The sequence below is a fragment of the Diplotaxodon limnothrissa genome, linkage group LG18 (genome assembly GCF_057381915.1).
Source record: "Diplotaxodon limnothrissa isolate DT_005_m linkage group LG18, D_limnothrissa_male_GT1.1, whole genome shotgun sequence".
NCBI lineage: Eukaryota > Metazoa > Chordata > Actinopteri > Cichliformes > Cichlidae > Diplotaxodon > Diplotaxodon limnothrissa.
The window spans coordinates 22,474,835-22,497,871 of NC_140613.1; the positions used below are offsets into that span (position 1 = coordinate 22,474,835).

The following is a 23,037-nucleotide window of genomic DNA, read 5'->3' on the forward strand; positions in this document are numbered from 1 at the left end:
ATATGATACTTCTTTAATATTTTCATGTGTTTACATACAGTAAAATAGGCTGTATTATGAATTATCCTATATAGTGTGCTCATGATAGAGAATAAACACATTCAGTCCAGTGTTTTATCCATTTCTCACAGTCTCGTTTACAAAAATAAGCAGTCAGGAGTGACAGCACCTCAGGCCTCAATGGCATCTGTTAAGCCAGCACTACTCACAGTCTCGCCCATCTTTTAGGCTCTACATCTCCGTGTTTATACACACACACATATATATATATATATATATATATATATATATATATATATATATATATATATATATATATAAATGCCAATGTCATGACTTAAACTTGACTTCTCCCATCTCCTTGTCATATGGCAGTAGTGAAAAAAGACAACATGACAGCAATTAATAAAATATATATGTAATCTCTGGATGAGGTGAGCCTGCATTATTATAGTTTTTCTAATGGACAATCAGTGTGTCTCTGTTGCTGTGACAAGGCTGTGCATCCAAGGCATCTGTCTCTTTCTGATTTCACAAGCATATTTAGACACAAACTTAAATGAGGTATTCCCTGAGTTGTCCTACTGCAAGTTGTTACCCAGTGAGTGAGTAAGCACAAATCTCAGCCTTTAACGCTACTGTAGGAAGGAACAAAGTCTGTCCTTGTTTTGAGCTCTGAATCAGTTTTTTAGCACATTCTCTTTGTGGGTGTTTGTTACAACTTGAATCTAAGGCTCTCGCTCGCAGAAACTGATTGAGAATGTCGAGCTTCAGGTGGTCACTAATGGCTCTTACTGTAAGAGTAAATAGGCCACATATACACATAATCACACACTCACTTTTTTGGTTGATGACGATGGCGTATCATCATCTATCTTTGTGAACATGAGAACTCAAGAATAAGGCAATGTTGATGCCATCAGTGCAGAGTTTGAATCTTAGTGAGTGTGACCTCATGGTCAAGATAGAGATCATATTTTCTGAAATAGTATCAAATGGATACTATATTCAAAATGTCAAAGTCAAGGTCAGAGGTCAATTCCTCTGAAACTCTGAAAATGAATGTGGTAACTCAAGAAAGAGTTCACCCATGCTGACAAATTAATACCATAGATGTGTCTACAAAAAGGCTGAGGGGGAGCATTGGCAGTTGCCAGTATTTCTTTTAGAAACAAACTCCAGTCGAGGAAAACTGGGGATGATGCAATTTCAATTAATTTGTTCAAGGGAATACTAAAATGACAATCTTAAGATGAAAATGTTCAATTTTATTTTATTTATATAGCGCCAAAATACAACAGCAGTCGACTCTACACACTTTATATAGTAAGGTAAAGACCCTACATTAATACAGAAATGTAAAACTGAAACTTTTGATTTAATTTACAAAAGGACGAAAAAAAGAAGAGGAAGAAAAAGGGTGAGGAATATTATGGATGTTGTTCTAAATATCAGGTCCATTTGAGTAATGTTGCCCTGTAAGACTTAATTAACTTTGATTAATTAAAAAAAAAAAGTCTACTTTACAAGCCATAACGCTGTAATGGGATGCAATGGGGTGCAATGCACTCAAAGACGCATCGAGAAGGAAGCTGCTGCAGTCGCTTGTTAGGGCTCTGTATTTGGATGATTTTACGCAGAATATTCTGTGCTTACAAAATCACAGTTGATCCCATGGAACACCAACCCCTTTGCTAGGCTCTTTGTGGGCGGAGCCGGAGGGCCGAAAAGGTAACGTGATCAGTGTGCCCATCATGTGGCTGTGGAGATCGTCCGCAGTCTTGAGTGTGGTAGGGAGCAGAGGAGTAGTGAGAAGTATGGTAAGTGGACATAGCACAGATAAAACCTGTCCCCTGCTTTATATTGCCAGGAGTCTAAAAAACGCGAATATGTCTTCTTATATCCGCTGTAAAACATTAAGTGTGGCTATTTTTAGACCGCAGTGCAACAGATAAATGGATCCGATGTTTGTGTTGCTTCAGCTGCTAACGCTAGCTTAAACCCGTTTATAGCGGACCAGGCCAGGGGCGCTATTTAACAGTTCAGCCTCAGTCGCTGCACACAGCGGACTCTGTTCGAGCTTATAATAGATGTATTTTGTGATGCTACAATGCTTGGGTTGTCTGTATGAAGATTAAAAACACCTCTAAAATTGCTAGTCATTCCCGGTGATAAGAGAGCTAGGTGATGTAAGCTAACGTCAGAGAGAGCCCGTGTTTTTGTGTAATCGCTTTATTTCCTCATTTAGACCGATTAAAGCTGCTATTGGGAATTAAAACGAAGGCTGACTGGAGACATTTGTTTTAATCAGCTTCCCACCCCTCACCCCCTCCTCTGCTTATTAGTGGCAGGCTTGTGTAAAGGTACGAAATGTTGCCTTTACAGATTAAACTTGTTATGTGTAGAAACTGATGGGCGGAGACGTGAATGGTGACACAGATGGGCCAAAGGGCACCTATCATTGAGAACACTGACTAACTTGGTTTCTCTTAGGCCCTATAATAAACCCATCCTCCGCTGTTACTTAACCACACAGCCTCACTCATGCACGCTTTCCTTTCTTCACCTCTGTGCAGTGTGCTCAGGTGGGAGACTGGCACAGTGCCAAGTCCATCTATGAGTTTTCTGCCAAGGACATAGACGGGGATGAGGTGTCTCTGGAGAAATACAGGTAAAAGTAATATTAACACAATCAACCACTTGGCACCAGTAGTTAATGCTTGAAATTAGCATTTTAACCTCACTTTGTGCTCTATTTCGCCAGAGGGTATGTGTGCATAATCGTAAACGTAGCCTCTAAATGAGGGAAGACCAGGGTAAACTACACTCAGCTAGCGGGAATGCACGCCTCCTATGCTGAGAAAGGTTTACGCATCCTGGGATTCCCATGCAACCAGTTTGGAGGACAGGTAAGGTGGATAAACTCCAGCTGCCTTTATTTTGTGCTTTCTCAAACAAATTATTTATGTGGCCATAAATGCAACATGAGTTAATTTCACTGTTCTGTGTGAATAAAGTGGGCTGGCAGAGAGGAGACCGTACTAATTGATTTGCACTCTGTACCAAACATGCGTGCTAGACTGTTGCATACTTCGGATCTATTTTCCAATTGGTTATATTTATATCTGTGCATGCTAACATTTTCTAGCTTAATTTAGTAGTTGTTTGTTGTTTTTGTGGCATTCAGGAACCAGGGACAGAAGCAGAAATTAAAGAGTTTGCCAAAGGTTACAATGCTGAGTTTGATCTCTTCAGTAAGATTGAGGTGAATGGAGACAACGCTCACCCTCTGTGGAAGTGGATGAAGGCTCAGCCCAAAGGCAAGGGAACCCTGGGAAAGTAAGTTATTCTATGTTTCTGTTTTCTTGGCAATATGTCTGTCTTTTAATAGTGTACAGTGACAATGTTAATGTCGTATCATTCATGTCCTCCTGTAACAAAACCTTCCTTCCTTCTCATAAGTGAAGTCTGTGACTGAAATTCTGGTCATGGATAAATACAAATTCTGTGTTTCTACACAGTTTCAAGTGTGGTAGCTTAAAATTGTAGCCATGGAACAGACTGAGTTTAAAGTATTTTGTAACTATTATAATGTTCCACGCGGTGTTGAAACAGCAGGCAGGCATGATGTCATTTTACCCTGAAATGGGAGTTGCTCTTAATCCCACTGCCTTCATCCTCCCTGCTTCTTGTCGTTTTCTGCTGAGTTTGTAGAAAGACGTTTACATGATTTCATTTCTTGCACTGTCTACACTTTGCTGCGTTGTAGATGAACTCAACAAGGGACGTCAAAACCCTGTTTTTTTTTTGGTTTTTTTTGTTTTTTTTTGTTTGTTTTCTTTTGACTGAGTTTTGTACATTTTCCTTCCAATAAAGAACACAATTCACATAACAGCAGGCAAAGAAATCATACAGTAAAATGCATAAAGTATCAGGGGCAAAATAAGGATCGTGGATCGTGTTGCTATGCGAAATGTCAAGTATTGTTTGTTATATGCAGAATATCCTCATTACTCACATCTGCGGGTAGGAATCTAATTGTCATATACAGGGATTTGCATAATTATTGATTTTTTTTTTTTTTTTGTATGTTTTAACTGGGAGTAGGATAAAAGGTGGTGTAGCCAAAAAAACAGCAAAATCTGCACATCAGTGTAAACCCACAGAATTCCAGTTTAAATAAACAACAGACTTTTAATGTTTGCAGTATGGTTTTCATTTGTACTTTATTTTTTTTCCAACAGCAACATCAAATGGAACTTCACAAAGGTAACTAAGCTAATACAATCAGAACTCAGAACTGCAATGCTCTTCAGTACTTAATGCTGTTTTTTTTTTTTGGGGGGGGGGTTTTTGTGTTTTTTTTTTTTGGGGGGGGGGTTGTTGTTTTTAACTACAACTGCATTTGAAAATTAATGCTTTTCATTGCTCTCTTATTTCTCACCAGTTTCTTATAAATAGAGAAGGACAAGTAGTGAAGAGATATGGCCCAACCGATGATCCCAGTGTAAGCCGCAACCACACTTTTTCTCCAGTATATACTTGTGCATTCTCTAGAATACAGCACCTTTTGAATGATGTGGGGTATAAGACGCTTTCAACCTCTGTGTGCATATTCTAGTAATTTCTGTTAATATATGGGCAAAGAGGCCCTGTGCAGTTTCTATGCTGATGTTAATGTCAGAGGACGACTGAAACTCTTCAGATTTTGAGACAGTAGGTTGTTTGTGACTTTTGCACAGTGCGTCTCATCACTCAGCATCCCAGCTCTGTAACCATCTGGTCTGCCCAGTACACTTATCTGTGTGTTATATGTAGTATTTGCTGTTATTCTTCAACTCTGCCGTAGTAACATTTGCATTTGTTTCTCTGTGCAGGTGGTGGAGAAAGACCTGCCCACGTACCTGTAATAATACAGTCTCATCTCCCATGTGTTTATTTCACCTTTGACCTCTCTTATGGACTTCAGGGTTGTGTCTGTGTGCCTGAACCAGTGACGGCCTGCCTGTAAACCCAGCACTGGGTGGGGCACGGCCTGATAATCCCTTGCGTGCAACTTATCTCCAGAGCCCACTCACACTAAACCTCGTATGACCATAAGAGAGAACATCCACTGGTTAACCAAAGTAGAGCCACTTCACAGCATACTTCAAACAGCCATTACTTTTTTTAGTCCAATACAAATACCCTCTGTTCTGAATGTTACTTTGACAAGTTTATGTGTCTTTGTCAGTTTTATGTGAAAACACTGAAGGCAATAAATTTAATAGATTTCTGCATAGCTACTGATATTATTGTTTGCACTTAAAACAACAAAGGGCCAAATGTTGAACCTGAAAATCATGGCTTATATAATGAAATTAGAAAATAAATGTAGTTGTGAATATTGTGTTGATGTGTTGCTTATGCACCTGCACAACAGAAGTAAATGATGGTAATTCTAAATTGCTAGAAGTGTCTGTTTATTTCTGATAGAGTATGTAAAAGCTTTGAACCACACAGCATTCTTATAACACATATTTTTCCATATAGTTCTCAAGGCCTTGTTTTGTTTGTTTGTTTTGGGTTTTTGTTTTGTTCTGTCATTTTCAGTCCAGGGGCCTGTTCTTCGTACGTCGCTTACTACATCCAAGATCAAATGACACATCCAAGACCAAACCATCGCGCTAACCGTGAGCTCGCTAATCCGGTTCCCCGAACACACCTGCTGTTGACGATTAGTACAGCTGGACGCAGTAATGTGACATCACTGGGTGTCGTAAAAGGGGCTACGCATCGATAGTAGAAACATTGATCGGCAACCCGCTGATTGGTCGGCGAAAATGTCGAAGGGGCGTGCACGGTATTTTCCGGCAGCAGAGCAAGAACTCATGAGTGAGGGATTCCAGGAGTTTCAGAGTTTAATTAAAACGCAAGAGAACACTGCAAAGGCTGCAAAAGCAAGGAGAGAGGGCTGGCAGAAAGTTGCTGACAAATCAAACTCGTAGGTAATTTAATAATAATAATAATGGATTGGGTTTATATAGCGCTTTCCAAGGCACCCAAAGCGCTGTACGATACCACTATTCATTCACTCCCACATTCACACACTGGTGGAGGCAGCTACGGTTGTAGCCAGGCTGCCATATCGCGCCATCGGCCCCTCTGGCCAACACCAGTAGGCGGTAGGGTAGATCTATCATATGACACTATATTGTCCAATATCATATGGCATTATATTATATTATAATATGTTATATTATATCCCCTTTCACATTAGAGCCACAACAGGACCCACAAGAACATGGGAACAAGTAAAAGTGGAATACAGGAGTATTCTACAGAATGGTAATATTTATCTCTTAGATTGCTTTGCGTCTCTTGGCAAGGTAATACTGGCCTGTAATACTCTGTTAGTTTGTTCATAACAGCAACCAAGAAAAGGGCAGAGGAAAAAAAGACAGGTGGTGGTCCTGCACCCCCTCGTCAACAAGTTGGTTAAGTAAATAATACCCTCACGGGAATATCGATATCTCTCTATGAGCACACTGTCGCGCTGAGCTAAAGGATCCTGTCTGTCCCGCAATATACGCTGAATTCTGAGGACTCTCCTTATCAATCTTGCACCTTCCGCAATGGGTTGGTCGCGTATACGGACAGGACATGGCTGCGACAGGCTTCCCAAATCCACCTTCGCTTTTATAGCCGTGGTCTCTCATCTTGATTACACGAAGTAATTTACAATCACTACTCTGAAATATGAATTACATCTGTAATAATCACATACATGTAATAGAATGTTAATGGTACATTTCCCTTTTTTAGGAAATGACCTGTATGTATCTGTGTGACATCAATACAAGGATCAAGTGCTGCATTATCTTTAGTTACATTGATGTTATTTATTTATGGTGAAACAGTGGTGGAATATCGCTGTTGCTTTCGTATAAATGAAGCGGACATACCTGCGTGGCCGCGATCTAATCGTAAACCTGCTCACGAGCAGGTTTACGCTTACGGCTCTGTTGCTATGACAGCAAGTCCCGGATGAGCTTCGGGGAACCGAACGATCCAGGATCACGCGAAATCGTCAACAATCTAATCCAGCTAACTTACTTAGCGAGGTACGAAGAACGGGCCCCAGTCCTTGACCATTTTTAGAGGAATGCTTGTTTGTTAAGCAACTTCACACTGATCTATGAATTATTTAAGTATGATTCATCAACCTGTGTTGTCTACACATAACAGAAAACTAAACAAAGATCCAGTTTTGTTTTTTTATTTTTTTGGTTGAATCTATGCAAAATCCCAGAGCTTGAAATACATGAAATAGTTTTTTGTTTTTCACCAGTGAGGTCATTCCTAAAAATTAAAAAACAGGTTTACCGGCATGGTGTTCAGTGTAAGAAATTTGTGGAAACTGGTCAAGTGGAAGCCAAAAGAAGTGGCAGACCTTAAAAGTGCTCTACAGCAGATAAACAGTATAACAGAGTGTTAGGACCACATTAAGAAAAAAAAAACTAGTATTCATTTTGAGAATAAAGTCAATCCACCCCCCAACTTGCATGTCTCTAAAATACTTGTGAAAACGAATTGTTTATTTTGGGGAACTTTGTCTCATTTATACCTAAAAAAAAATAATTTTTTTCTTAGAAGCGATAATGAATGAATAAATAGGTTGTGTTATTGTGGATATTTTGTTGGCCACTGGTGTCTTAACACAACATACATCCTCTTTATTGCATAACAGTGTAACCACTGGCATCCTTGCATCATACCAGCCCTTTAATATGCACCAATACATCCAACTCTTTATAGTTCGTGTGTTGTTGTTTTTTCCCTTGTGACCAAATGCAGCTTTCTGCGCCATTGTTTCAACGTCCTTATATTTACAGAAGCTTCTTACTTTTCTAAGTTTGAAGCAGCACCTTCTTACTCACACGTACAGGCCTATCGTTGCCCTCCAGTGTATCCCGGCCTGCTGTTACTTTGCTGAGAGCTGCGGGCTCACGCTGTAGTGGCACGCGCCCTACCCGGTGCGTGATAATGACGATGACGCAGAACAGCGGCAGAGATGATCGGCACCGCTGGCACTGAGCATGTCCGCGCCGCTACACTTCCACAGCGATAAAACCTGCATCCGTGGAGTTATGTGGTGGGCATTTATAGCAATAAACATCGGACCGGGGTTCTGCATCCAGCAACACCTGGTTCCCGCTGAGGAAGGACGCGGCTGCGCATCGTGATCAGGAACCGTCCGGGAGATGGAAGCGGGGACTGCGGGAACCGGGGATGACGGCAGCCCGAGCGAGGCAGCGGCCGCTGGCCCATCTATGCAGCTTGAATTCGGGGACCCTGGTTCGTATGTTTTAGTGAAATTGTCAAACGGCCATCATTTTTGGTGGCGGTTTTATTAATAGCCGCCGCCTATGAAAGCTGATCTAACCCGGGAAGTTGGGCATAGCTGGGCTGCATCCTACCCTGCAAACAGTGCGTGGACACAGCTAGGCACAGACGAGAAAATCACACCAAAACAGATCCACAGAGTAGTAGCCCAGGGTAATCCCACTAAAGTGTGGGACTAAACAATAGATTGGTGGGTTGAATAACTCAAGATTGAAGTCACTGTGTTTTTTTAAATGCCACTGACTCACCGCAGGCTGGCACCAGCACAAGGTGCACATTAGGGATGTGTCCACACATTCCCACAAGACCAAATAAAGCTGAGCTGAGATGAAAGTTAATTTTCCCAAATGAGTACGTGGAAGTGTTTACTTGCATGGCAAACACACGACAGCAGTCATTTGTATGTGCATCATCATTAACAGGCTGACAAACACACCGTGAGCTGTTGAGCATCCATTGGTAAACGTTGTGTGCTCTCTCGGTCTCTGTCAGGTGTCATTTTATTCTCCTCCGCTTCTCTCCGTCCTCATAATTCTTGCCATCTGTCTGGTCCTCTTCCGAGCTATATCTGGAGAGTGGCTCATGTAATCTCTTGTGGAATTAAAACATAAATCACACAGTAATCTCTTAAATGCATATCATTTTCAGGCATTGCTGTGGACACCACTGCTTCACATACCACAGAGCATGCCATGGCATTTTAATTTTGTTATTTAATTTTGCAGCAAATTTCCTTTCTGTGCATGCTCAGGCGTAAGCGGTTCACAAAATATATCTGAATGCAAAGAGCTTCAAAATCTACCCCCATGTCTAGTTTCACATTAATGTCACAGCAACAGGCCACCATTTCTTCCCCCCAGCTGATAAGGAAAAGCTATAATCCTCTTTGCCATCAAACGCACAGCCCTTAAGGCATATTTCTCTCAACACTGACACAAAATATGTCATAACAAGAATACCTCAGTGAGCTCTCAGTTACTGCACATGTCCTTTAAACTCTTTTATTACACATTCAAAGTAAATTCATCTTACAGGTGGCCTGTCACCCACATACTAATCTCAGATGACCCAGTGGGGTTTGTCCTGTTTATTGCTTGCAGCTCAGTGACACGTTATTCTAGCCTGACCCTAATCCCACAGAGACTCTTTGTGTGCACGTCCACCCCAGGATACTCCTTCTCATTGTTTTGCCTGAGAGGCTTTGTTGCAGTACTAATCTGCAGTCTACAGGTGGATACATCCTGACAAAAGGCAGAACTTTTTGCCCCATTGCCACTCAAAACAGTCCACTTAACCCCTCAAAGAAATCATTTAATTCTTCATCATCCACTTATTTTTGTTTGTGCAATCGTGCGCATCATGTGTTCAAATACTGGTTTTTGTGTGTGTGTGTGCAAAATAGTGATTGAGCATTTTCGATTTTACCTATGGTGATGTCAAGTTGTAATCAGTCAGTTTGTCTAACACATATTGGATTGATTGTAATGACCAATAATTGTTTCCGGAGGATGAACACCTTTGGTGATCCCCTCACATTTTCACTGACACTACACAGTTCACCTTTTAGGCTTTGAACTTAGTGCCTGACCAATATATTTGTGGGGCGATGGACCAGCCGATATGAGCTATTCTTCAATATATTGATCCTGGTATTTATTATATCAGAAAAATACACATTTTAAAAGTGTCACGGTCGTGGTAGTGTCCTCCAATCTCTTTGGCTGTTGCTGTGGGTTTATGGCAGGCTTTAGTTTCTCTTAAAAATATCTTCTATAGTAAATACCAACAGAACAGTGTGTACTCCAATTTTTTCTCTGTTGTCTCCCTGACACACAAAATCTTGCACTTTAAAAACAATCCCACCACAAACACTGCAAGGTAGGAACCAAAATTACTTTGCAATAGGTATGTTGAGATAAATAGTAATTAATAAACTTAATAATGAAAAACCATAAAATTGTATTATAAAACCTGATGTGCATTATAAATCAACAGCAAAAGTTACACAAATGGCATGTGACCAAAAATAAATGCTAGCGGAGTAACTATGGTTACAAAGGCAAAGAAGAGAGGGAAGAAACACCGCTCATCTGTGTTATGAGTGGTTATGTTGCATAGTTTGTCCACCAGAGGGCACTTTGCACTTTCCTGTTGGTACCTGAGCTGAGCATAAACAAGTAATACACTGACAAGATTATTTTTACACTGTGTTGTCATATCATCTTAACAAGAACTCATAAGTAACTGCACATAATAAATGTTGGAGAGATCTATTTATGTTTCATGTGTTGGAAAGAAGAAAATAATTGCTGATATATTGGATTTCTAAACTGTCAAATATTGGTGTCAGTTTTAAAAATCTTTCTCTAGCTCTGGTCCTAACAATTGCCATTAAAAGATGAACTCCATTAACTGTTAGCATCCTGTAACTGTAACCTAGGAACATTGTACTCATGAGCAAACACATGCAAAACTAATGACACTCCTGGGAGCCTCAGCTGTGCATTGTCTTTAGAGCTACTCAGCAAACGCCCCACTGAGATAGTGAACAGCTGCTATTTTGAAGCAAAGAGTCGGTAAGAGGAGAATACACTTGTATTAATGGCCTTGGAGGACTGTGTGCTACCCATACTTTTGTTAAATCAAATATTCTGCATGTTAGTTTAAGTTTATGACAGTTGAGATCATACTTGCAAATTATGTGATCAGCAAACTGCTCTGTTATGATTAACTGACAGCAACATCTGCTACAGTGTCTGCTGTGTACTTTAACATGGCTTTCTCATGCATTATCTCAGCAATGTTTTGTTAACCTTGACTCTCATACAACATGAAAGTTACCATGAAGTTGCTTCCTGCTCTCTCATCCTATTAAATACATACAAACACAGCCTAGTTGCGTCCTTCCTGCCGCTTGGAAAGATTTTTTCCTAATCCTTGCATGTGATTGGTCGGTGATGTGATCTGGACACCTCGGCCAATGGCAGCACTCAGATTAAGAAGGAAGTCAATCCAATAGAGTTTTTACCTTCTCTCTACAAATCTCACTGATCCAGGAATAGAAAACACAGACGGTACGCTGCAGCAGCCTGACTGTTGGATGTCAGTTTCACTGCATCCAGTATCTTGTTTTTCTTTCTGGATTATCAAACAATTTTTAACTTGTAGAGACTAAACTCTTCTGCGGTGAGTTTAAACACCAATTTACTTGGCAAGATTAATAAATGCTGCAGAAGTAGCGTTTGAACATTTCCATTTTTAAATGAACTAAAATGAAATGACCCTGAGCCAAGGAATGTGGAACAGAATGCTAATGACAATGCTGCTATACTGGCTTTTTCAAGCTCTGCAGATAAAGTTTTTCGAGTTAAAACCTACAAAATTAAGAAAGTTTGAGCTGATGTTGCATACTATCATGTAGTGCTCATAATCTATGTTGCTACTCTGAACTAGGATCCTGAGCATCCACAGAATGAGTCTGGTTGTTTCTTTCACTTTGGGATATTTGACGTGTGCTTTCAGTCTAATTTGGGGCTAATTATTTAGCTTGATATTAAAGCTACATCTGCACACTCACTCATGCTGAGTAATGTACAGATGTGGGCACTGAGTGAGTGAAGTGTGAAGAGTTTACAGCTAAACATTTTTCTCCTTCTTTCTGTCCACAGATTCAAGCAGGAAGGCTCAAATAACAGAGGTGCCATTGTTGCTTCACATTCTACACCCCTCACCTGTCTCTGTGTCTTGCATCTGCTCGATCTGTTCTCTCATCTATTTGTTGCTTGAATAGTTCATTTCATTGTAACTTTCATGGGAATAATACACATTATCTGTGACAGATGCCGTCCCCATTCGGATCAAGCCAAGGGCATGAGAAGAAGATTGGCCACAGGAGGGTCGATGCCTCTGGAGAGACGACTTACAAGAAGGTTTTTCTTTTATTGTTCTTTTTTTCTTTTTTTTTGCCTGTTTGCCTCTTAATACTGTTTGTAGGTTTTCGTGGCATCACGATTTCAACTGTTTGCCACCCACACCTTGGTCTGTTGCTCTTTTCTTTGTTGTCCGCCTCCAGACAACCTCCTCTGCTTTGAAAGGTGCCATCCAGTTGGGTATCGGATATACTGTTGGCAACCTCAGCTCCAAGCCCGAGAGAGATGTGCTCATGCAGGACTTCTACGTGGTTGAAAGCATCTTCTTCCCCAGGTACATTCATATCAGTAAATGTGCATACAATTTCCATGAGATATTGCTTCTTATCCTCTTTCTGTTGTCGCACTTTACTCCATACAGCGAAGGCAGTAACCTCACACCAGCCCACCACTTCCCAGACTTCAGGTTTAAAACCTACGCCCCTGTGGCCTTCCGCTACTTCAGAGAGCTTTTTGGGATCCGACCAGATGATTACCTGGTGAGATACTTATTTTCTCTGATGACTCACAATGCACTCAGTGTATTTAAGTATCATCTAAATTACAGTGTAACTAAACTGTTATTCCTTTACACATGGGATGAGCAGTGAAGATTTTCATAAACTAAAGATAGCATAGCATAGCTTAGCCATCAGTCTCAATTCATCAGCTAATATCCTTCTACACATCCTAGTGGAAAATCTCATATAAAGCACATTATTTAAGTTGCATTAGCCTTCCTACAATTGTCACTGTCTCTGCAAGCCACTTTGTAACCCACCTCCAAAGTCATCCTGACTGAAATGTGTGACTTGATTCCGAGTATTTCGCTGTAATTTAACTGTTCTCTCTCAAACTATATAATCCTGCCCAAGACCTCCTATTTGTCAATATTTAGCTTGAATTGTATTTGCATAGTAGGAACATTGTGGGAAAAGCAGTATGTCAATATCATTTCCACCAGTTATTAGACATGACGCAATATTTTTAACTCAGATGATCATGTGACACGGCAAGGCGCCCATCATGTGTCCATCCACAATTTAAATATCAGTCCTCATCCTGGAGTATTAGTCAGAGTATATTAAAACTTACACATAATGATCTTCACCCGTGTTGTGCTCAAGGTTAAAGTAATAGTTGCTGTGCTGTGAGCACCTTTACATTTTTACAAGAATTACCCTTCTCCCTAAAGCATTGGTCAGATTTCAGTGAAACTTGCACACAATGATAACCTAATGAGTTTCCACTCAAATCATGCCCAAGGTCAAGGTCAAGATCAAGGTCCCAGTTCTCAGTTGCACGACTATTCACACACTGTGCATGTGCACATGAGGTGACATAGCGTGTTCTCAGCAGCACATTTAAGCTCACACTCTACCTGTGCCAGAGGGAGATTAGCTGACTAAAGCCTTCCTTTTAAAATTCCAAGTAGTGGCAGCAGACGGTTAGAGCGGTTTGTTTTTGTGTCTGCATGTGTTTGTGCTGCCGGTGGAGGGGTGGAGTAATGAGATAATTGCATTTTGTCAGCTAAGCCATAGAAAATTGCCTTCCTATGTGAGGCAAATTAGCTACAATCAAAGGGTACGCGCTTACCTCTCAGCTCATTTCTCCAGCCTCCAACCAGAGAATTACCTCAAATACCTCAGATGTCAGATATAGTGAGAAGTTTGCTGATGCTACTGGAATGCCTCCATTAGGCTAAAGCTTAACGAGCTTTGGTAAAACATCATCCCTGCTTTCTGTACACTTTCATAAGATAAATGAATGCAACAGTAAAGATAGTAAGTTCATTTGAGTGACTAATACAGCATTAATTTGTAGTAATCTCAACAGTCTATACACACATAGTTTCTTTTTTGTGCTGATGAGTAATGTCGAGTGAGTGGGTAGATGCATTAGTCCTTTGGTTGGATGGTGGAAAGCTCTAGTGGCTCAAACATGAGCAAAGCTATGCAGCCACCCAAAAAAGACATAATGAATATTGTACGAACTTCTGACTATCTAATTATTCTGTCAAAACAGGTGACACAAGCATAATATGAAATTAATGAATTAGTTTGCTTTTGTAGCATTTGCATGTTAAAAACATGTTTCCAGAGATCGTAAAGTCAGACTGTTTGAATTGAGGTTAAATTGTACTCTGTGTTTTATCTGTGCTTCTGTCTAGTATTCTCTGTGTAATGAGCCACTGATTGAGCTGTCAAATCCAGGAGCTAGTGGCTCAATTTTCTACGTGACCCGTGATGATGAGTTTATCATCAAAACTGTGCTGCACAAAGAGGCTGAGTTTCTGCAGAAATTGCTCCCTGGATACTACATGGTAAGTATCTCATCCATTAGAATCATTTTGGGAAAGTAAAATGAATGATTTCCATAAGTGTGATAATATGTTAGGAGTTGGAGAATGAAATCTTGCTTTGGGTTTGAACTGCACATGCCACAGAAACTTCGAGTCACCTTTATCCTCTTAATCCAAACCTCCGCGGTTGGCCCAGGTTAGCGGTGATGTCAGCAGGTGGTGGTGTTGTGATAGGTGAGAGCACGGAGTTAGGCTGGGTACTCCTTAATTGGTGAAGCACGGACACGGTGGAGAAACACAAGCATGAGCTGAGGCCTGGTGTTGAGTCACGCTGTTTCGCATGTGCATGGTACTGAAATGGGGTGGAAGCCACAGATTGCAACCAAAATGAACCACTAATGTGCCACATTTTCTTCCCTGCGCCTCTCTCCCTCCCTCTATAAATCCCTCTCCAGAACTTGAACCAGAACCCCCGGACTTTACTGCCAAAGTTTTTTGGCCTCTACTGTGTCCAGTGTGGAGGAAAGAACATCAGAGTGGTTGTGATGAACAATATTCTACCACGCTCCGTGCGCATGCACCTCAAGTTCGACTTAAAGGGCTCAACATACAAGCGGCGAGCATCCAAGAAGGAAAGAGAGAAGTCCAAACCCACTTTTAAAGACCTGGACTTTCTGAGTGATATTCCTGAAGGCCTCACACTGGACCAGGACACATACGGCGCTCTGGTCAAAACGCTGCAAAGAGACTGCCTGGTAAGAGGGCAAATAGAAAGGAGCTGGATAAACTGGTCTTTGTAAAAGTAGATTAACACTGTGCATCTAGCAGCCAAGCCAACCACACATCTTCCTGGTAGTTCATGAAAGAATTTGAGGAAAGCAGAAAAAAAAAAGCTTAAAAGGCTCTAACATTAATTCCATACTCAAATATTCATAGTTTTCCTCAAAGATTTCACAAATATTTATTGCATTTTATGTGTTTTACATCAGGTTCTGGAGAGTTTTAAGATTATGGACTACAGTTTGCTGCTTGGGGTCCACAACAAGACCCAAGCAGAGAGAGAGCGTCAGTCTCAGGGCTCACCCATCAAAGGAGGGGATGAAAAGAGGCCCGCAGGGCAGAGATCCTTGTATTCCAGTGCCATGGAGTCAATACAGGGAGGCTCCACATGCAGGGACACTCTGGAGCAGGATGACACGTAAGACAGCACTTCAAAAAGCCTCTCCTCATCCTCACCTCAAATATGCACACGGTAACTTTTCTGCTCTCTTTAGTATGGGTGGCATTCCAGCTATGGGTGCTAAAGGGGAGCGCCTCCTGCTGTTCATTGGAATCATTGACATTCTGCAGTCCTACAGGTAGGTGATCAGTGTGTGCTACTTGTGAGACAGTGTGCCACTGAAGAAAACGCAACAACTAAGGCTTAGTTGGGTGCAGAAGTAGCACCGTTCTGGGAAGATTATTAAGAAAAAATGCACTGTTAATACTCAAACCCTTAGTTTTTTACTGGGAACTACTTATGTCATCAAGCATGTCATATTTTAAATAGCTGCAAAATCATTTAATAATAATATGCAGGTGGAAGGAATGAGGATCTACATAAAGGTTGATTTCTATTTTTCTTTTTATTTGGGAAGATTGCTTTATGTCGGCAATATTAGCCACTGATTTAGCAGTAAACTGCTAGATATGTGCGGCACCTAATAAATAATTGAATTTTTCCATCTGGCAGGCTGATCAAGAAACTGGAGCATTCCTGGAAGTCCCTCATCCATGATGGAGTGAGTATCTTTTATGTAACTGTTATGTAATAGTTTGAATCCAAGCCCAACAGACCAGTCTAAACCATATCTTGTTTTTTGTTTTACGGCATATATTAAGGATAGAAAATGTTTATATATTTTATCTTCACTCTTTCTTTATTGGGACCTGTATTCTCCCACAGGACACTGTGTCGGTTCACAGACCGAGCTTCTATGCTGAGAGGTTCTACAAGTTCTGTAGCACAGTTGTGTTCAAAAAGAGTTGCTGTGAGTTCGTGCACAGGTCGCAGTTTGTAGTGTTTCCTCTGGTCCTAATAAAGGGAACGAGTCCAAGTAATCCGTCTGCTGAATTTACAGCACTGCGATCGTCTCCATCCAAGAGAGGACGAGGGGTTCTAATGTCCAAGTCCAGTGCAGGAGCCAGCTCGACGGGGCAGCGTCCTTCACTGACTGATGACAGGCCAGAAAACTTGGACAACTTGGAGAACCTAAGAGGAGCTCGCAGTTTCCCCATGCTGGAGGACAATGGTATGACCTTTTCTAAGCTTTAATGGAAAAAAATGACTTGATAAGAACAGAGAAATATTTCCCACAGGGTGCACAAAGGTTTCCTTTAAGGGTTTTCTTTCTTTCTGGTAGAAGGGAGTTTTTCCTTCCCATTGTCGCTAAACCGCTTGCTCATTAGGGGCTTTACCTTTACCTTACAGTCTAAAGCACCTTGACGGAACTACTGTTGTGATTTGTGTGTTAGGAAGTTCCTTAAGAAAGCTTACGTCTCCTTTGTTGTTGTTGTTTTTACACCAAGTTAAAAGCTAATACAGCAACACGATTTCTAACCTTGACACTGACGTCCTCTATTTTCTGCAGCTGAGTGCTCCTTTTCCCTTTAAGTAAAATAAATCAAACATTGTTTATTATTAACGTGCAGTGATGAAGCAGCAGCATAGCAGCATCAGAAACAAAGTATAAGTAAAAGTAACAAATCAATACTAGATGACACAGGAAGGGAATAATATGAGGTGTGCACAACAATACCAGATGGATATTACTTCAGTAAAAAAGGGAGCATTTGTAAACTTTCTAAGACCTGTAAGAGCAAGAATGTAAGAAGACAATTAAATTTGAATTTTGCACAGGTAACTGAGTTTAAGGACCACTGCAAGCATATGGCAGAGTTCAGATATCAGAGGTTCAGAGAAGAGTGCAGTGCAGTGTCGTACACTCAGATAGATCTTTGTTCTGTGGTACAGCCTCCTGAGATGCACCTTTAATGTTAGTGTGCTCTGTTTCTTAAAGAATTTATGTCCTGTTCATTTTTTCATCTCTCTTGCGCACACAGCTCATGATCTCTTACTTAACTATGCCCCTCAGGGAAGGAACCGCCCTGCACCCCTCCTTCATTTGAAGATGCCACCACAGCATCTATCGCTACCACTCTGTCATCAAACAACTCCCTACCCACCACCCCATTCGATACACCTGAGCACCCTCGCTACAGGAGGCAAATGCTTTCACCAAACATTTCCAGGTGAGAATATCTGATGAATATAAAATGTTATATCTAATCTGCTCTTATGATATTGTTCTTCCACAGTCATGCTTGCTCTGTGCTTCTGTCTGCTTTCAGGTCACAAAAAGAGATAGTTGAGGTTCACGGTGAACGCCAGGACACCATAACAGTGGAGGTGGAGCTCAGGTAGATGCATATGCAGTGCGAAAATCCCAGGATGGTTTCCATTTATTCATATGTGGTATTCTAACATTGTTCTATGTCTTGGTTAATGCAGTAAAATCCCAAAGAGCACGGAGCTCACACAGATGACAGAAATCCCCACATCCAGCCATCCAGCAGCTGATCCTCTGCTTCCTGTCACTGCATCATCTATGTCATCCACTCCTCCTTCTGTTAACCCCTGCTCTCAGTATTCATCACCCAGCCTTCCTCCTTCCTTTGTGTCCTCCTCCTCCACCACCTCTCAGTGCAGCGGGTATTCATCCTCCACACTTACTTCATCAATCCGTCCGTCCACCAAGCCACTCACATCTCCTGCTTCTGCTCAGTCTTTAAGCCTTTCTTCTCCAGTCTGTCATTCTGCTGCACGATCCACAGGTCCAAACAGCTCCACCCTTCCTCCTGCATCAGCATTCACCCCCATCTGTCCGGCATCCTCTCACTCCTACTCCCACAACTCCTCTCACCACCTGCCATCGACGCCCTCCTCCTCTGTCCCTCAAAGCCCCCAGGTGTGTCAGCAGTCACCACGTACGTCGCGCAATCAGCTGTCTGTCTCCAGCAGCCACGACTCACTGGATGGAGAGGTGCAGGTTTCCGACATATACTTTGTAAGTTCCCCTGTTTTCGCACTCCAATTCTTCTGGTTCTTGTTTTGCAGAAAATATTCCACACTAGATACTAACCAGTTTAAAGTAGGTAAAACAAACCACAATGATCATACAGCTGATTTATGAGAAAATCCATTTTCAGGGAGTAAAGATGATTTTATCTGATGTTTGTCTTTGATCTGCTGGGTCTTTTGCAGTGGCCCAGTCAGGACAGCGTGGTAGAGTTGTGATGGTGAGGGGGGGGAGAGGGGGCTCTATCTGTTTGCACGCACTATAGGAAATGCTCCTGCTTTTCAAAATGCTTTATTTCAACTGAAGCATGAGGCTGCCAGGAGCCACCGTCCATGCTTTTTGATTGTTGCCTTTTCTGCACAGCATGATTCTTAGCTGCTGATCTGCAGTCATTCCTCCTCTCAGCTTCACTCACAGCTCTCCACAGCTCTATCCTTTGTGGGATTTTGTTTGTCTTTGCTGCATTCTTCCATTTATTCCACATTTTCTGCTTTATGTTTCTCTTATAACTCCTTCTATATTCTCATGCATATTATTTTTCCATATAATTTTATGCTCAGATCACTTCATTTTCATGTGTGTGTCCGTGTGTGTGTGTGTGTGTCCATCCATCAGTATGCAGATGGCAGATATTGGGTGTACTCTCCAGTTCTTGGCCGTCGTAAGCTAAACTCTAGTTCAAGTTACAATGTAAGTCACCATCAAAGTAGTTAGCTGTGCATTAGTCCAGGTGATGTTTGTACATACTAGACTACACTGGTAGTAACTGTTCCATTGGGCCTGTTGCACACATAGCTACTTAATGATCTTTGAAGGTAAAATAAAGTCTGTTTCCTATGATTTATTTCATGCGGATGTCACAAGAAAGGGCGCTGCATATAAAACTGCATGTCATGTAGCTTGTTGGCAGTAAAGATTAGTTGGAACGTGTAGGTTTCTGGACCTCTAAATGAACGTAGTACAATAGGTAAGGATAAATGTGTGTTTGGTTGATGATTTGATTGTTGTAACAATGCTTTTTGGCAGTAAATCTTATTCCATTGGAAAGCCAGTTTTTCCCCTTAAAATGTCCCACATTTATAGGGCAAAGGCATGCCTACGGTTCCTAAGTGCTGACAGGGTGAGAATCTATATTGCCGTGGTAACAATGAAACATTGGACAATGAAAGTGAGGTCTCTAGATGAAGAATAAAATAAAAATACAAATTAAAAAAAATTGGTGTTGATGTAAATACCAATGTTAACTGCAGTTGTTAATATGTAAACATGATATTGTGTTGTATTAATGTAAACATTGTACATCAAAGTGGTATTGGATCTGATTGTCTAAAATCTGGCAGCATTCAGCGTGGTGATGGCTGAGGGATCAAAGCTGTTCCTTAGTCTGTTTTTGTCAGTGTGGATCTGAAACATCTGCCTGAAGCGAGATGTTTCAGATCCATAAATGACCAAGGTGAGATGGGTCTTAAAGGATTTTATTAATTTTCTTGGGACAGTGGGAACTGTGCAGATATCGGCTGTATCCTTCAATTTAGAGATCGCACTTGGGTTCACTCCAAATAATAATGCAGCTTAGTTTTGTGGAACATACAATCAAGTAGCTCATCCAGACCAGTAAAATGTGGCACGCTGGGGGAAGACGCCAACTGACCATTGCAACAGGGTCCATGCTCACAGGTGCTGCTAATCAGGCACAAATCAGCCAATTGATTGTCAGCACCTGGGGTACCAGAGGCTCGAAACAAGAGTCAACAGCAGAATAAGCTGTTTGGCATTAGCAGAGAAGATTTGGCAAGTTTTTCATGGCCTCGACCCACAAATGCATTTTCCTTACAAGTGTGGCAGCAGAAACAGGATTTCCACCAGGAAATCCTTGGCAAGAAGCAGTTCTTTGTTACAACAAAGAAATAATCAACCAAACACAAATGTCCTTACTTTTTGTGCTACATTTAATTGACTGTAACTTGTACTTGCTTTGTGCTTTTAGTGATGTTCAAGTTTCTTTGAACCTCTTTGAATGTAATCATCCTTTCTGAGGCAGTAAATGACCATGGCGCTAACGTTTTAAGTTTCCATATTACATTAATTATTTGTGACTTTAAAAAGCAGCAGCGAAATAATTTACAAGCAACAAAGAGGGGAAGTAACATCTAGTTCACACAGACCTAGTTTCCCTTTTGAAATGATAGAGAAGTTGGAGAAGTCGCCCTTAAAGCTGATCTGCATGATTTGGACAGAGTGGCTATGGCTTGATCTGATGATGAGGCTTTTATTTCAGATTCTGATTTTAATATTTATACATGCATCACCTTCAGAAGCCACAACATGCAAAACTGCACATTGCAGCTTTAAACTGTTCCGGGAATAGGGATTGTCTCTGCAGAGCTCTGTTTCCCAAATCAGTGTTAAGTCCTCTGCTCTTCTTTCTTCTTGCGCTTCCCTCTGCCGGCTGTGTTTGGTAACAGCAGACTCAGGAGGATCGGAGCTGGGCGTACTCTCCTCTGCACTGCAGCTCAGAGTCCAGACGGGGCTCAGATGGGGAGAGTGAACCAGTAGGTGCACGGTTCATTCATGAGTCAAAGTTAAATCACAGAACAGACACGAGTGGACGCATTTGCTTTGCCAGCCTCTCTAATGTTAATCTTCTCGTTCTCCAGTAACTCACAGAGGAGGCAGCATCGGTGGGTGCAGCCAGAGGTCATCTGTGAGACTTTAATGATGAAACCACCAGGACGCTACGAAGAGTTCACGCTGATTGGCCAAGCTGCATGTGAGAGCTTGCTTTGCCAATAAAAACCAAAGGAGTGAACTTTTTTGGAAGTATTTAGCTGAGCTGAAGAAACAATCAAAAACCTTACAGTATTATAGGCAACATTTTAAAGCATCAGCTCCAGGACAATCTTACTGATATCAAGTGGAGGTATCACGCTGGCACTGTGAATGCTTTCAGTGTTATAAAAACGGGGCTCTCTGTGCAACAAACACAACATGATAAATTTTAGAGTTGATCCCAAAGTTTCCAGAGATACCAAACCTTCACGTGCTTATTTTCTGCCTCTTATCCAGAATCAGGTTGCCGGCTGGAGGCAGGCGAAGCAACATAGTCCAGATATCACTCTCTCCAGCTCTGGCTATGCAATATGGACATACTGTACGTGGTACTTCTTTGTTTTTGACTCTACCTGACTTTACAACTTCATGCTTTATTTGTGTGTCCATTTGTCTTTTTCACTAGAGGCATGTCAAAGCTGTGTGTAACTTTATTCCTAGCACTTTATCGGTGTACCAGTGGCTAAGGTCTTTTTATTATAATTATGTGTTTTATTATTTTGTCGTCAGCTGTTGGTCGAAAACACACTCAAACACAGTTGATGTTGTGGGTGTCGTGCGTGCAGTGTTCTCTCTCTTTCAGTCCACTCGACAAACTCTGATCTCACGATGAAAGCTTTGTTTACATTGCCTTACTGATTTTAACTAAGGTATAATCGTAACAGTTGTTTATTCATATTTTCTGATAATATGTAACGAACACAAACTCTTAAATCCATATGCGACTGTGAGAAACTGCGTTTTATAGCAGTTTAAACAAGAAATCGGCCAAGCACTTACTCGTTTTCCATATTCAAAGAGGTCAAGAGAGGGGAAAAAATGAGAAAAAAGGTCTTTTGTAAATTGTTGATAATCTGTGTGTGCTGTACCACATGCATCTGTGCCCTTATGTCTCTGTCTGTGCATGTGTTTGCATGCGTATAACATGTGACTGGGAAACGAATATTTTTTGTTTGTCAAAAAGTTGCTATCGCTGTTCAAGGCCATGAAAGTCCGAAGCAGCTGCACGCCTGCTGGCTACGCCAGAAGAGTTGAATCGGCCGAGTCTTCAGCCACCCCAGATTAATCAAGATTTACCAAATTAAACAAAGTACGAACTGAAGCATCCAAGAAAAGGCACGCCATACTATCCTTCTTCCACACACTGTGATGCTGGCTAAAGCAAGTTTGTCCCCCTGACTGTGTCCATAAGCAGCACTGCACCACATCACTGTATTATTTGAAGTTAACCTGCCTCGTTGTAGGTGACGGTGTTTGTAGCTGATCACTGTGTAAAATATAATTAAATTATATTGTGTAATTTGTTGTTGTTGTTGTTTTCTAAATCACGGTTACAAACCAGTTGTCCACTAGATGGCACCAGAGTGTCTCAGAAAAGGAATTCTCAGTGCCTGAAACGTCGCACAGTGTTTCTCACCCCTTTTAGTTGAACCGTAGAATTAAATTGCATAAAGACATATACCAGAATATCATCTGCTTATAGGTCATTTTATTG

The 23,037-nt window shown here is 41.3% G+C and overlaps 2 protein-coding genes across 2 annotated transcripts; both read left to right on the plus strand.

Moving 5' to 3' along the window:
- The first annotated feature begins 1,739 nt into the window (after positions 1-1,739).
- Positions 1,740-5,430, plus strand: LOC146613594 (phospholipid hydroperoxide glutathione peroxidase-like). The gene is made up of 7 exons (XM_085379078.1): positions 1,740-1,820; positions 2,577-2,671; positions 2,765-2,909; positions 3,188-3,339; positions 4,245-4,269; positions 4,448-4,507; positions 4,878-5,430. Exons 1-7 carry the CDS (start codon positions 1,755-1,757, stop codon positions 4,908-4,910), a joined length of 576 nt encoding a protein of 191 aa, XP_085235204.1. The 5' UTR covers positions 1,740-1,754; the 3' UTR covers positions 4,911-5,430.
- A 2,813-nt stretch (positions 5,431-8,243) lies between these two features.
- LOC146613595 (phosphatidylinositol 4-phosphate 5-kinase type-1 gamma-like) lies at positions 8,244-22,608 on the plus strand. Its single transcript, XM_085378565.1, has 18 exons — positions 8,244-8,337; positions 12,054-12,082; positions 12,225-12,314; positions 12,458-12,588; positions 12,676-12,793; positions 14,464-14,616; positions 15,051-15,350; positions 15,585-15,793; positions 15,870-15,953; positions 16,328-16,376; positions 16,541-16,625; positions 16,716-16,886; positions 17,730-17,886; positions 17,986-18,054; positions 18,146-18,701; positions 19,329-19,403; positions 21,179-21,265; positions 22,525-22,608. The coding sequence occupies exons 1-18, from the start codon at positions 8,244-8,246 to the stop codon at positions 22,606-22,608; spliced, it is 2,541 nt and encodes an 846-aa protein (XP_085234691.1).
- Positions 22,609-23,037: the final 429 nt, after the last annotated feature.